This window comes from Bos javanicus, chromosome 18 (assembly GCF_032452875.1).
Source record: "Bos javanicus breed banteng chromosome 18, ARS-OSU_banteng_1.0, whole genome shotgun sequence".
NCBI classification, from domain to species: domain Eukaryota; kingdom Metazoa; phylum Chordata; class Mammalia; order Artiodactyla; family Bovidae; genus Bos; species Bos javanicus.
The window spans coordinates 47,723,795-47,739,789 of NC_083885.1; the positions used below are offsets into that span (position 1 = coordinate 47,723,795).

General features: G+C 38.3%; 1 protein-coding gene across 1 annotated transcript; it reads right to left on the minus strand.

The window, feature by feature from the left end:
* Positions 1 to 552: 552 nt before the first annotated feature.
* On the minus strand, positions 553 to 14,918 carry LOC133229552 (zinc finger protein 345). Its single transcript, XM_061386049.1, has 2 exons — positions 14,846 to 14,918; positions 553 to 3,353 (listed from the first exon to the last, which is right to left on the minus strand). Exon 2 carries the CDS (start codon positions 3,273 to 3,275, stop codon positions 1,812 to 1,814), a length of 1,464 nt encoding a protein of 487 aa, XP_061242033.1. The 5' UTR covers positions 3,276 to 3,353; positions 14,846 to 14,918; the 3' UTR covers positions 553 to 1,811.
* Between the last annotated feature and the right edge of the window lie 1,077 nt (positions 14,919 to 15,995).

Sequence of the window (15,995 nt, forward strand, 5' to 3'; positions counted from 1 at the left end):
ACACCTACAAAGTATCTCTCACCTGTGGGTGTCTGCTGAAGTCAGCACTCTCCAGGTTTACCTTAAGTGCAGCCAAGAAGGACTGGGGCCAGTTTATAGACTCCGGCTGGTTCAACAGCCCATATACCAAGAACTATCTGCCTATTACATGATATACACAGGTGGGTGAGACTCCTCTCAAGTCCACTGGCCTATAGTGCTGGATCCCACAGCAACCTCAGAGGCAATTTGTTGTGGATACATGCCAAGTTTACTTGTGGGCATCTTATGCCACTATGAGGCTAATGTTATTTTTCAGTGTTCAGATTTTTATGAAAGAGCTATCCTATTTTTTAAAGTTTTATGATTTATTTTTGCCTTCTTAAATTTACATTCTTTATTCTCCATTAAGATAAATTATTCTTGTTCAATAAGGGATACATGTTGATCAAAGTTTTCCTATGTTCACTTACATAAATGTCTTTACCTCATAATGTCTTTGATGTTGAGTAAGGTAGAGATCACAGTTAAAACTTTTGCCATAAATAACAAAGACTGAGAAGATAACAATGATGATGGCTAAATTAACCAAGTATTTATTATGTGATAGGCACATTGTAGAATCCCCATAATTTGCTTCAGAACCACACTAATTATGCCCACAGTACCGTAAACACATCACATATGCACATAAAAGGATCTGGAAGAATAAGCAAGTTAGTTAATGCTGGGAAGTAACCAAGTTCAGGGATGTTAGCCAAAGGGAAGTAAGATTTTACGGATGATGTATAAATCATGTAAAGCAGAGGAGACCCACACATTATCTTTTAAAATGAACAACAAATAAAGCAGACACATTCAAAAGGGGCCAACAAAGTAACTCTTTATGATGAAAAAGTTTTTCTGTATTTGACAAAAATAAGGGTTTGGTAAAAACAGGTAAATACTTTAATGCCAGTGGAATTGTAACAATATATTTACAGAGAAAGAGTATTAAAAGCTGGTTATAGCATGATCACATTTCTTCCAAAAGCAATGCCAGGTATAATCTTAAAGGATTTGTTCCAAAAATTTGACAGTGATTATCTATGACTGGTAAGATTACAGATAACTATATCTATTTTTAACTCATATTTACATTTTTATGTAGGAAAATTGTTCTGCAAAAAGAACAGTATAAAGTTTATAAAGAAAAATAAAACCTTCCAAAACAAAAAGTACACATCCATAAGACATTAAAGGATATGTAAAAGTAACCATAACTTAACACAAACAGGGTGAAAAACAGATACAAACACAGATATGCAAATTTGAAAACAAATACTGAAGTGATATTTAAGCTTTATATGTATAAAAATATACTATCAAACAACAAAAATATAAAAATAGATATGGTTATTGGATAAATGATATTAGTATGAGAAATGGGGGAGAGAGAAAAAGGGTAAATTTAGACCCTCAATAATAATTTAAAATAATTTTGAAATGGATCAGTAATTCTGTATAATACACAAAAAAATAAGAACATTAAAAAGAAAGTAGCAAGGTTAGCCCCTGAATAAATTTCAATGTTTAAAATAAAGGCAACATACAATAAAAGATTTTTTAATTTTTAATATTAACAAGTGTGAATTTTCTGAAAATGGTGAAGGAATGAATTTAGATAAAAATCTTCTATTTTATTCAGATTGGTTTAAAAAAATTTTTTTTATGTATGAATTTTCTCAGACTGACTAACTGGTAAAGTAAGGTATATGTACTTTAATTACATTTGTGGGGATTCTCACTAGTATGAATTTTCTTCTTGTATGCTTAACTATATAATTCCAACGTTATGGAGTTTCCAATTCACAGAGCTTCTCACCAGCATGATTTTTCTTATGTTGCTGAATTTCTGAACCCCTCCCCAAAGCTTTCCCACATGCCTTACATTCATAAAGCTTCTCAGCAGTATGCATTCTCTGGTGCTGAGTAAGGGTTGAGCCAGTACCAAAAGTCTTCCCACATTCCTTACATTCATAGGGTTTCTGACCAGTGTGTATTCTCTGGTGTCGATTAAGAGCTGAGCCACTACTAAAGGACTTTCTACATTCTCTACATTCATAGGGTTTTTCACCAGTGTGAATTAGCTGGTGTTGGATAAGTTTTGAGCCACTAGCGAAAGCCTTCCCACATTCCTTACATTCATAAGGTTTCTCACCAGTATGAATTCTCTGATGTTGAGTGAGGTCTGAACCACTACTAAAGGCCTTCCCACATTCCTTACACTCATAGGGTTTCTCACCAGTGTGCATTCTTTGATGCTGAATAAGTTTTGAACCACTTCTAAAGGCTTTCTCACATTCCTTACACTCATAAGGTTTCTCACCAGTGTGAATTCTCTGATGTTGAGTGAGATCTGAGCCACTATTGAAAGCCTTCCCACATTCCTTACACACATAAGGTTTCTCACCAGTGTGAATTCTTTGATGTCGAGTAAGGGCTGATCCAAAACTAAATGCTTTCCCACATTCATTACATATATATGGTTTCTCACCCGTATGAATTCTCTGATGCCGAGTAAGGGCTGAACCACTACTAAAGGCCATTCCACATCCTTTACATTCATAAGGTTTCTCACCAGTGTGAACTCTTCGATGCTGAGTAAGGTTGGAACCACTGCCAAAGGCTTTTCCACAATCCTTACATTCATAAGGTTTCTCACCTGTGTGGATTCTGTGATGCCGAGTAAGGGCTGATTCAAAACTAAAGGACTTCCCACATACCTTACACTCATAAGGCTTTTCACCACTGTGAATTATCTGATGTCGAATAAGGCCTGATCCAAAACTAAAGGCTTTTCCACATTCCTTACATTCATATGGTTTCTCACCAGTGTGAATTCGCTGATGGTGAGTAAGGTTTGAGCCACTACCAAATGCCTTCCCACATTCATTACATTCATAAGGTTTTTCACCAGTATGAATTCTTTGATGGTAAGCAAGATTTGCACCACTACCAAAGGCCTTGCCACATTCTTTACATTCATAAGGTTTCTCACCAGTATGAATTCGCTGATGTCGAATAAGGACTGATACAAAACTAAAATCCTTCCCACATTCCTTACATTCAAGGAGTTTCTCATCAGTATGAATTCTCTGATGCTGGGTATTGAAAGTGGGCATGTCTTCAGGAGTAAATATCATTTGACTTAAATGTCCTTCCTGAGATTCCTGTTTTCTCTCAAACTGGCTTTTACATTCCCAGTCACCTCTGAAACGTGAGTATGCAATGCTGTTTTTTATAAGTCTTTCCATTATCTCCCACCAGGATGATTCTATTCCATAAATATCCTTTTTCAGAAATAATTCTTGGTCTCAACTTTGATTCATAGTCTGAAAGAAAATATAAAAACATTCACTTTTTTGGTGTGTGTTCTGGGAGAATTAAACTTTTCTGATAGATATGAAAAGACTTAAACTCATTTTCATAAAAAGTAAGTGGCTTATACAGTTCTCCTTTATGATTGGACATTTTGACAAACAGATAAGGAAACAGAATGAGAAGAAACACTAGAAGGTGAGAGACTTATTTAGGAATACAGATTAAGTCAATCATTCCTAACTAGTGATTTAGATAAAAACACCCTAAAGAAGTAGGAAGCTCAATAATTATAAATATGTCCAGGTCCCATCCCAATTTTATTAGAGGATAAAACTAGTGCCATATACATTTTAAAATGAGCATAATTGTCATTTAACTCATTTCTTAGGGTTGTTTAGAGCGTTAAGTAACTATACTAGGAATGAAAATTCTAGGATAGATGGTCATAAATTGCATCCCTGAAGGAGATAGAAGAGAAAGTTACTCTAGATATAGCAGCATCTTGATGAAAGATTAATGAACTGAATAAATCTGGAATTAGCAATAAAGAGGGAAGATTCTTTTGTGGTTAGAATATAGTTTGTTTATGCCATTTGATAAAATCCATGTTTACTTAGGAAGTCTATGAGGTTAATCTTGGGAGAACAAAAAAGGGGACTTGCAAAGGCCACAGCAGAGTAATTGAGAGTTTAGTTCTAAAGTCACAGAAAAGGAATGATAAGATAGGAGATAATGGGATACTTGTGGGAAATTACAAGAAGGATGCAGATAGATGAGTTCTCTGAACATCAATGGTTATTGAAATGACTCTGAAATCACATATAATATATTTACACAGTTGTATAAAATAATGCTACCTTGTTTGGTAGCTATCATTTTGGAAGACCTAAAAGTGACTGGAAAACGATTCAGAGACATCAGTTAAGACCTTGAACAAATAAATAACTCAAGTTCCCAGAGGTAAAAATATTTCAGCTCCAGTCTTTTTCTGCATTACTCAAACAACAAGCTTGTTTAGACTAGGTCTAAATATGTCTTGGGGCTTCTCAGGTGGCACAGTGGTAAACAACCAGGCTGCCAATGCAGGAGATGTAAGAGATATGGGTTCAATTCCTAGGTTGGGAAGATCCCCTGGAGGGGGGCATGGCAACGTACTCCAGCATTCTTGCCTGGAAAATCCCATGTACAGAGGAGCCTGGTGGGCTACAGTCCATAGGGTTGCAAAAGGTCAGACACGACTGAAGTGACTTAGCATACACGCATGCAGTCCTCACTGGGGAGTTAGAGCTTCAACATATGAATTAGGGAAGAGGGGACACAATTGAACACATAATATTCACTAAAGCAAGGGTCATAGAAGCAGAGTGATACTGCTCTAACTGGAATCATGTTCATATAATCAAATCAACAAGAATGGGTTAAAATTAATTTAAAAAATCAAACAGATTAAAAAAAAAAATCAAACAGATTACAAACAGCAACAAATGAACCTAAAAGTATCTCAAATGCATAGCACAGCCACACTGAAGGAGGGGATTAAGAAATGAATTCAAATAAATTTGAACACAGTATTTTAACTATGTACCCTTATTCTGAAGACAAAGAGAACTATAAACAAATACTGAGCTCCACTTAGTAGGTTTGATAGTTACTATAGTATAGGTTAGGAAATCTATTTTTATTATATTATAGAATTGAACAAAATTAGTAAATATAAAGAGGATAATGAGAGTCAGGTTTTTAACTACTGGCGAAGGGAGATATAAATCTGGAACAGGATTAAGACCAGACTGAATACTGTAGTCCTATCACCCAGATCTTGGTTTCTAAATATTCTTTACAGCAAGAAACCAGGCTGTTTAGAGAAATTATTTACTTCAGGCTGGAGCCAGGAGAGTAATTAGAAATAAGCCTGTAACATCTTGGGCCAGAAAGAGAGGAAATGCTCAAAGAATCATGGGGAAAATCAAAAGTACACAGAAGCCAGCCTGAATAGACTCCCATTGACCAAATCTGGGACAACTTGAGTATCAAAATAAATGGTAGCGCATCATATAACACACTGAATAAATGAAAATCTACAAATACATACTGATATAACAAATGAACAAATAAGTGAGTGATAAGGGAATGCTCTCCTTCACAGCCGAATACCAACTAATTAATACAGACAAAATCATGGAGATTTAAAAATTTTACCATCTTGAAAACATCATAGTAATAAAGGATCCAGACAATAATGGATAAAGGATCCCACACATCAACGGATGCTAAAAGTTGTGGGTAAAAGTTTGGTGATGAGGTATTTACATAGTTTCAACATCTCTCTCTGCTATTAATTATATATTAATTAGCTGTTAATTACAAAGAGACAACTACTGCCTTTACAGTGAAGACACATAGTAGACACCACCGTAACCAGCCATCAAAGTTAATATGGGACAAGTCAATATCACATACTCCCTTCTATGATGTCCTGAGATGGATACAATCACTTTTGGGGTATTCCTGCCACAAAATTCATAACCTGAAAGTTAATTATGAGGAGCCATAAGACAAATCCTAACTAAGTGACATTTTAAAAAATAAATGGCCTATCCTCTTCAAAAACGTCTACATCATGAAATGCAGACATCTTTAATCTTCCAGGTTAAAGATTAGAGAGAGACATGATAAGTAAATTCAATGTGTGATCCTGGTCAGTGAATCAGGGAGAAAGGGTGAGGGATGAGGGTAGGATGAACTGCTACAAAGAATATTATTGGGACTAGCAAAAAAATTTGTATATTGACTATAATGCACTGTTGTTAAAATCTCTGATTTTAGTGACTATATTGTGGTTATGTAAAAGAATACTCTTGTCCCTAGGAAACAACACAGTGAAGTGTTTAAGGGTAAAGGGGCAAATTCTACAACTTATTCTTAAATAGTTCAGATAAAATGTGTGTATTGTGTATTTGTGAGTGTGCATGCATGCATATATAGAGACAGAGAACAACTGCAAATGCACACAGGAATGATAATACAAATGGAATAAAATGTAAACTACTGGTGATCCTGAGCAAAGAGTACCCAAGAATACTTTGTATTATTCTTGTAACTTTTCTGCAATTTGAATAAAAATTTAAATTAATCAAAATTTAAAAGTTACCCAAAACAAAGTAAGGCACAGTCCTAAGTAATTCTCATGTTAAATGTGAGCCTAAATAGAAATATAAAATACCTAAAAATAAAATGAAAAGGAGAGTAATACATATAAAAAACCTGGACACAGGAAAACTACCCCCCTCAAAAGAAAATTTAATAACATTCAACTCCTTTTTTAAAAACTGATTTGAATTCAGCACTGCAAGAAACTAAAAAAAAAAGCAGGAAAAAATTAATGAAGATAAAAACAGAATATAAAAATGTTAAAATACATAAGATTCAGAAAACTCAAACCTTGCTTTTGAAAAGAATATGAAGACTGCTGATTAAACATATATGTATGCCATTTCCTTTAGGTATTGTTCCAAAACACCATTAAAAGGACCAAACAATGATAGTTTCATAATGTTAACTGCTGGCAAGAGTACAGGTATGACAGATATTACTGATTGCCTCCTTCAACATCATCCCTGTCCTACTTTGCTACAAGAATTTTTTTCCATCAGCTCCAGAAAATGAATCATACCTTGTCTAAGCCAGTGGTTATGAATTCTGATTGCTATTAGAATCAATTGGATAGCTTTAAAAAAAATGTTCTAAAACTTGAACCCCACTCCAGACCAATTAAATCTTAATGTTTGTCTAGTCATCTTGTATGAGCTTGAGTCATTGTCAACTGTGACAGCACACTAGATTATCTGATGATCTTTTATTTAAAAAAAATTTTAATTTATTTTTTGGCTGCACTGGGTCTTTGTTGCTGTGTGCCAGCTTTCCGTAGTTGGCTGAGCAAGGGCTACTCTCTAGTTGCAATGCATAGGCTTCTCACTGCAGGGGCTTCCCTCGTTGTGCAGCAGAGGCTCTAGTCAAGTGGGCTTCAGTAGCTGCAGCACAACAGCTCAGTAGCTGCAGCTTGTGGGTCCTAGAGTGCAGGCTCAGTAGTTGTGGGCATAGGCTTAGTTGCTCCATGGCATACAGGATCTTCCCAGACCAGAGATCGAACCTGTCTCCTGCACTAGAAAGCAGATTCTTAACCACTGGACCACCATGGAAGTCCCTGGTGATCTTTATTTTTTTTATTGGATAATTGGAGGATAATTGCTTTACAGTGTGTGGGTTTGCTGGTTTCTGCTGTGGTGGTGGTTTAGTCTCTAAGTCGTGTCTGACTCTTGCAACTCCATGGACCATAGCCCGTCAGGCTCCTCTGTCCGTGGGATTTCCCAGGCAAGAACACTGGAGTGAGTTGCTATTTCCTTCTCCACCTGCTGATCTTTTAAAATTGATGATTTCCAAGCTCTATCCCAAACCAGTTAAACCAGAATTGCTAGAGGTGGGACCCAGACAGGAGTAACAAAAGTTAAGAATAACCAGCTTAAATTAAATGAAATAATTAACCCTCTATTCTATTTGTTGCAATTGCATCTTTCTGCCTTATGGAGCCAAAAGTAACCTAAACGGCAGTAGAAAAACAGGGCTGACAAAGAGAGTTGGGTATACTGTGAAGTGAATAAGCCACTGTGAAGTTTAACTTAGAAATGTTTACTGAAGTCTAAAGTATGTGTTCCCTGGGCTAAAGTATGGGCTTCCCTGGTGGTTCAGTCAGTAAAGAATCTGCCTGCAATGTGGGAGACCTGGGTTCGATCCCTGGGTTGGGAAGATCCCCTGGAGAAGGGCATGGCAACCCACTCCAGTATTCTTGCCTGGAGAATCCCCATGGACAGAGGAACCTGGAGGGCTGCAGTCCATGGGGTCGCAAAGAGTCAGACACAACTGAGCAACTGAGCACACAGAGCACACACAAAGTATGTGTACTTTTTATCTCCATAATTTCACTATTAGTATATACCTTAGAGAAGACATGTACATAGAAGTTCACTGGAGCAATGTTTGCCACAGTGATTTAACTATATAAAATCTAAATCTCTAAAAACCACAAAATCAAAATCAAATAAAATAAAAACCATAAAATCATTAAACATACCACAGTACTATAAAATTTGGCCTTACATGAAGTAATTTAAGTGAGCTCTATACTTAAACGAACAATTCTCCACAAAGAATAAAAAAGTAAGCTTCAGAACAGTAACAGTAACTGTTGTTGTTTAGTTGTTAAGTTTTGTCTGACTCTTAGTGACCCCATGGACTGTAGCAATTCAGGCTCCTCTGTCCTCCACTACCTCCTGGAGTTTGCTCAGATTCATGTCCATTGAGTTGATGATGCTATCTAGCCATCTCATCCTCTGCTGCCCCCTTCTCCTGTTGCCTTCACTCTTTTCCAACATCAGGGTCTTTACCAATGAGTCAGCTCTTCACATCAGGTGGCCAGAGTACTGGAATTTCAGCTTCAGCATCTGTCCTTTCAATGAATATTCAGGGTTGATGTCCTTAAGGATTGACTGGTTTGATCTACTTGCAGTCCAATCCAAGGAACTCTCATGAGTCTTCTTTAGCACCACTGTTCGAAAACATCAGTTCTTTGGCACTCAGCCTACTTTATGGTCTAACTCTCATATCTATACATGACTACTGGAAAAACCATAGCTTTGACTTTATGGACCTTTGTTGGCAAAGTGATGTCTCTTTTTAATATGCTGTCTAGGTTTGTCATAGGTTTCCTAACTACTAAATGACACCAAGTAAGTGGTTAGGCCCTGTTTTTAAGGGTTTTACATGAACCAACTCAATCCTTGGACCAATCTTATAATGCAGTTACTTTCCACATTTTGCGGGATGTACTTATAATTCTTTTTATACAGAAATATTTTTCAGTGAAAAACAGTACCACATACACATTTACATGTGTATGCATTTTTTGGGGGGACATGCCTCGAGGCATGTGGGATCTTAGTTCCTCAACCAGGGATCAACCTAGATGCCCTGCAGTGGTTAGGAAGTTTAGAGTCCTAATGACTGGACCACAAAGGAATTACCCATGTATATGCATTTTTAATAGGATAAATAATTAATTGATAACAGTGGCTACCTTTGGGTACTTCAGGTAGATACCTCAGTTAAGTCTCTCAGTCATTGTCTGACTCTTTGTGACCCCATGGGCTGCAGCACGCCAGGCTTTCCTGTCCATCACCAACTCCCAGAGTTTACTCAAACTCATGTGCATGGAGTTGGTGATGCCATCCAACCATCTCATCCTCTGTTGTCCCCTTCTGCTCCTGACTTCAATCTTTCCCAGCATCAGGGTCTTTTCCAGTGAGTCAGCTCTTCACATCAAGTGGCCTAAGTATTGGGAGTTTCAGCTTCAGAATCAGTCCTTCAAATGAATATTCAGGACTGATTTCCTTTAAGATTGACTGGTTGGATCTCCTTGCAGTCCAAGGGACTCTCAAGCATCTTCTCCAACACCCACAGTTCAAAAGCATCGATGCTTCGGCGCTCAGCTTTCTTTATAGTCCAACTCTCACATCCATACATGACTACTGAAAAAACCATAGCTTTGACTAGACGGACTTTTGTTGGCTAATGTCTCTGCTTTTTAATACATTGTATAGGTTGGTCATAGCTTTTCTTCCAAGGAGCAAGAATCTTTTAATTTTATGGCTGCAGTCACCATTTGCAGTGATGAGCCTGGGTAGGTTCCTAGGATTGGGGATTGTAGTTACATGGATATGAACCCCTTCATAACACAAAATTTTTTATAACAAAATTATTAGTTATATATATAATTATAATTTAACTAAAAATAAAATTTAGAAAGGAAAACACTAGCATTCAGCCTAAGAGCTGCTCATTGCTTATAATGGCAATAATTTGTAAGCAAACCATGTTTAAAAAAGGGCGCTGGGTAAAATGGTAACATGATGAAGCCATTACAACTCATGGTAAAGATAAATGTATAACAACATGGACAGTTGTTCACATTGTATTTTGGCATGATAAAGATGGGTTACAAGTCAGTAGCCAGAGTCTGATCAAATTTAGAAAACAATTCTAAGTGTTGACAGCAGTTGTCTTTAATTGACAGGATTACAGATAACTTCTGTTACTTGTTTGTGCTTCTCTGTAGTTTTCAAATTTGTTGTAATATTTTTTTGTAATGAAAGGAATAGCGAATACAGCTATCTTCAGAATACTGATATGTTTGAGCAGGTATTCAAAGATTTAAAAGAAAAGAAGTGATCAAAACATGGCACAAGTAAAGCACAAAGACATAAATTTAAAAAATTCAAATAGACAGGGACTTCCCTGGTGGTCCAGTGGTTAAGATTCCACCTTGTAGTGCACGGGACTTGGATTCAATCCCTGGTCGGGGAACTAAGATCTCACATGCCGCAACTACCAAGTGCTCTGGAGCCCATACGCCACAACTAAAGAGCCCATGTGCTGCAACTGCTGGACGACTGAGCCCACACACCACAACTGGACACCACGAGCTGTAACTGGAGAGTCTGTGTGCTGCAAGGAAAGATCCTGCATGATGCCGTGAAGACCTGCATGCTGCAACTGAGACCCAACGTAGCCAGATAAATACATTAAAAAAAAAATTCAAATTGATAATACAAACTATTTAAATAGTTTAACAAGTAGGCAATACACAACGTAATGTATCACTATTATGCTAAGTGAAGTAAGGAGGACTGAGAAAGAAAAATACTGTATGAGCTCACTTATATGTAGAATTTAAACAAATAAACAAAAACCAAGTTCATAGATATAGAGAACACACTGTTGGTTGCCAGAGATGGGGTCGGGAGTGGAATGGGTAAAGGAAGTCAAAAGGTACAAAGTTCCAGTTATGAAATAAGTCTTGGTGATACAATGTATAGCATGGTATATAGTTAATAATACTGTATTGCACATTTGAAAATTGCTAAGAGAGAAAATCTTAAAAGTCATAAGAAAACACAATTTTTATACTTTGTATACTGATGGATATTAGATTCACTGTGGTGATCACTTTATAATACAGTTGACCCTTGAATAGCATGGGTCTGAACTGACTAGTTCCACTTATATGTGGTGTTTTTTTCAGTAGTAAATACTACAGTGCTACAGGATCAGAGTCCCTTGGACTGCAAGGAGAGCCAACCAGTCCATCCTAAAGGAAATCAGTCCTGAATATTCATTGGAAGGACTGATGCTGAAGCTGAAACTCCAATACTTTGGCCACCTGATGCGAAGAACTGACTCATTGGAAAAGACCTTGATGCTGGGAAAGATTGAAGGCGGTAGGAGAAGGAGACAACAGAGGATGAGATGGTTGGATGGCATCACCAACTCGATGGACATGAGTTTGAGTAAACTCTGGGAGTTGGTGAAGGACAGGGAGGCCTGGCGTGCTGCAGTCTATGGTGTTGCAAAGAGTCAGACACGACTAAGCAACAGAACTGAACTGAACAGGATCTGTGGTGGATTAAATCTGAGAATGCAGATACAAAGGAACCATGGATATGGAGGACCAACTATAAGTTATATGAAGATTTTTTAATGCAGAGTCAGTGCTCCTAACCCCCACGTTAAGGGTCAACTGTATATACAAATATTGAATCATTATGTTGTACACCGGAAACAAATATAATGTTATATGTTGATTAAACCTCAACAATAAAAAAAAATCCTTCAAGACCTACCCAAAGACTTTTGGGCAACCACTTTATACCATAATTGATTTAGAGATCCCAAGAATGGGAAATCAAGGAAAGGGAAGCTAATATTTACTGAATTTCTGATGTGTACCAAGTGTACCAGTGGCATCACTGACTCAATGGACATGAGTTTGAGCAAGCTCTGGGAGATGGTGAAGACAGGGAAGCCTGGCATGCTGCAGTCCATGGGGCCGCAAAAAGTCAGATACGACTTAGCAACTGAACGACAACCAAGTGTTTTACACACCTTTCATTCTCAACGTTGAGAATGAGAACCTCTCATTCACAGGTTAAACAGCTCACAGGTGGTGTAGCTGAGATTAGAGACCACATTTGACACTAGAGCCCATAATTTTTACACCATGTTACAGCGACTAGTGTAAGTAAAGAAAAAACCCTAGGGATGGTTTGTTTCTTTTTTTCTGATGTAGTCTATATTTAAACTAAAGTGATATTGAAAATAGATGGCAAAGAGGCAAAGGCAGAAATTAACTGATGGAGAATAGTTGTGGAGGGGGGCAGGTTTTGAGGAGACTGGGAAAGAAAAGTGGAAAGGGTATTTAAAAAAGAAATATAACATAGGGAGAACAGTAAAAGGAACCATGCACAACAGACTTGATTGGACCTGAATGTTATTAAAATAAAATTATTAAACAATACATAGCTGATTCTAAGTCTATATCTCCTTTTTATATCCCTCACTTCAAAAATGTATTTGAGGAGGCTAAGAATAAAAGAAAAAAAATAAATCATACACAAAGGTCATATATCATAGGTACTCTATATCCAATCTCAGGCTAAGATGTGCTATAATTGATCACGTGTGAAGAGCTCAAATTCCTGGCAGTCAATGCAGAAAGGAAATACTATCTACAATGGATTAAATTCTTCCTATTTGCCAAGAAATATTATTTTAGGAGATAAGCAAGACCTTGCTGAAAAACATGTAGAAGACATAATATCAATTGAGAGGTTAGTGTTATTATTAGAAGATTTCTCAAATTTATACTCACATGATTATAGATACAATGCAATCCAATCAAATTCAAAAGATGTTTGAGTAGAACCAAGCTATTTCAAAAATTTATATGGATATGAAAAGAACACAAACAGTCAAGATATTCTTAAGGAACAAGAAGGTAAGAGGATATGTTCCAAATATTATTCCAAAGTCACAATGAATACTTAACAGCTATCTTAATAGCATAGTATTGTTGTGAGGGGAGACAAACAGAGCAATAGAACAAAATATAAAGTCGCCATAATGTGTGCTAAGTCGCTTCAGTCATGTCCTACTCTTTGTGACCCTATGGACTGTAGCCCACCAGGCTCCTTTGTCCATGGGATTCTCCAGGCAAAGAGTACTGGAGTGAGTTCCCATACCCTCTTCCAGAGGATCTTTCCAACCCAAGGATAGAACCTTATGTCTCCTGCATTGGCAGGCAGGTTCTTTACCACTAGCACCACCTCTGTAACTATAATGGCACTGCAGCTTAGTGTAAAAAAGATGAACTTTTCAATAAATGATACTGGAGCAACTGGATACCCACTTGGGGGATAAAATGAAATTGAATCCCTACCCTGCTGCTGCTACTGCTGCTAAGTCACTTCAGTCATGTCCGACTCTACGCGACCCCATAGATGGCAGCCCACCAAGCTCCCCTGTCCCTGGGATTCTCCAGGCAAGAACACTGGAGTGGGTTGCCATTTCCTTCTCCAATGCATGAAAGTGAAAAGTGAAAGGGAAGTTGCTCAGTCATGTCTGACTCTTAGTGACCCCATGGACTGCAGCTCACCAGGCTCTTCCATCCATGGGATTTTCCAGGCAAGAGTACTGGAGTGGGGTGCCATTGCCTTCTCCGAGATAGAGTGGGTGCTCCCTAAATGTTTGTTGAAGGGTGAGTCATCCTGGGCCATAAAATGATTGACATGAATCTTGAAGAAAGGCAGGTTTCCAAGCAAATACATAGTCTCATTAACATAGCTTAAGAGAACATGTCCATGAGTAAAACATACTGGTTTGTTAAGCCACTATCGGTTCTGATTCTTAGGTGGAACCAACTTGAAAAAAGACAGAGTCTAAGGTAAATACATAGTTCATTAACATAGCTTAAGAAAAACATTTCCATAATAAAAACACATTGGTTAGCTCAAGGTTTGAGAAAAGTTAAGTTCAGGTGGAAACAGGTGTCATGGCAACACAGAATTTTAAAAGAAACATCCTTTGAATTTTGTATAGAGAAGGAAAAAAAAGTCTGACATTTGCAGTCTATTTCCTCCGCTTGGGGGACCCTAGCCTTCCTACCTGTTACCCTCTCAATACTTAAATATAATTTTATGTTAAAATGTATACTACAAATGGTAAATACTGAATAAATTCCATTTTTAAAACCACATTTTATATGTGTACATAAAAGATACTAGGGAGAAACTATCAAAAAGGTAGCTTTGGTTTTAACTGGAAATTTAATTTTCTTCATTGAGGATAGCTGTATGTTTGTAATTAAAGATAATTTCACTTTTATAATAAAAAAGGTTTTTTAAGACAGCTTAAAGAAAAATTAAATCATTTGGCAAATTAGGAAGAGAAAGTCATGTGTGTGGACTGGGGTTTAGAGCAAATCACATTTCTCAAAGGAAAAAAATTCCATGGATCAGGTCACCTGACAGGCAAGAAATTTTCAAGAGAAGGAAAGCAAGTCATATCTTGACAAAGAAAAGAGAATTTCGGGAAACAAGGGGAAAAGATAAGCTACCTCGCAGGTGCCTTGTGGGTGGTCAACAGGCATTCTTTACTCCATTCTGGAAGACTGTGCAAGTAGAGCAGAGCTGGGGAGGGAGAAAGGAGTCAGGAAAAATCAGGTTCTTCTGTGAGTCCAAGTCAATCTACCATCTACAGATATTAGCGTCCTGCTCAATACCAGCATGACAGAAGCGCAGGGTCATTTGCAGTTCTGGACAGACTCTGCCCTTGGGCTCCAACTCCTGGGAACAGAGCTCTGGAGTCACAAAGACAAAGGCGCCCCACACCTACAGTGCTATATGGATACATAATCATAGAAACTCACTCATACCACGGGGCACTCAGGCACCCCAGAGGGCCACTCAATCATATACACTCTGGGAACAGTCAGTCACGATCGCAGTCAAAGGCACCCCCAGGTACTCACATTCCCATTGACACCCATCATGGGGACACAGTGACAACAAATTCAGACGCACCCTACCCACCAACAATATCACAAACACACCCCCAAGGGGAAACAGAAATCTCAGTTAAGCCACCCAACGCCCACCGCTCAGCAAATGTTCAGAAACACACACACACACACACAAAGTGGATACACAGCTTTGCAACCGCAAAGAACTTCACAGTCACAAACAGTGCCACACCCGGTCACAAAGTTAAACTCCATCACACACGCACCATTATAACTGCAAATCAAGCCCGCCTCCCCACCTTTACAGTTTGGTACAGGGTCACACAGACACAGAGACACAATCACAATAAGACACACACTCCTCACAATCTCCCCTTTCCAGCTGGCTGGCTCCCGTAGAGGCCGGAGGTTCCAGACACGCCCAGCTCCAACCCATCTCACCTACGATTCCTCAGGTCTGTCCGGTCAGCGCCGCTCCACTGTACTTGAAACAAATAGAAGAGCCCAGCAGCTCCCACAGCACCCAGAGGCTGTTTGCCCCTACCCGCCAGAAAAACCCGCCCACTCCTCAGGAGAAGGTCTGCTTCTCGCGGGAGGGAGCACCAAGCCTAGAGGCCTCTGGGAGATGTAGTCCAGACAGAGGGAGCGCGCGAGAGAGGCTGCTAAAAGCTATCTCCAATTCATCCTGAGCTCCCCGTGGCGAGGAACCTGGACCTGACAGCGCGCCTGAGGCTTCCGCGAGTCT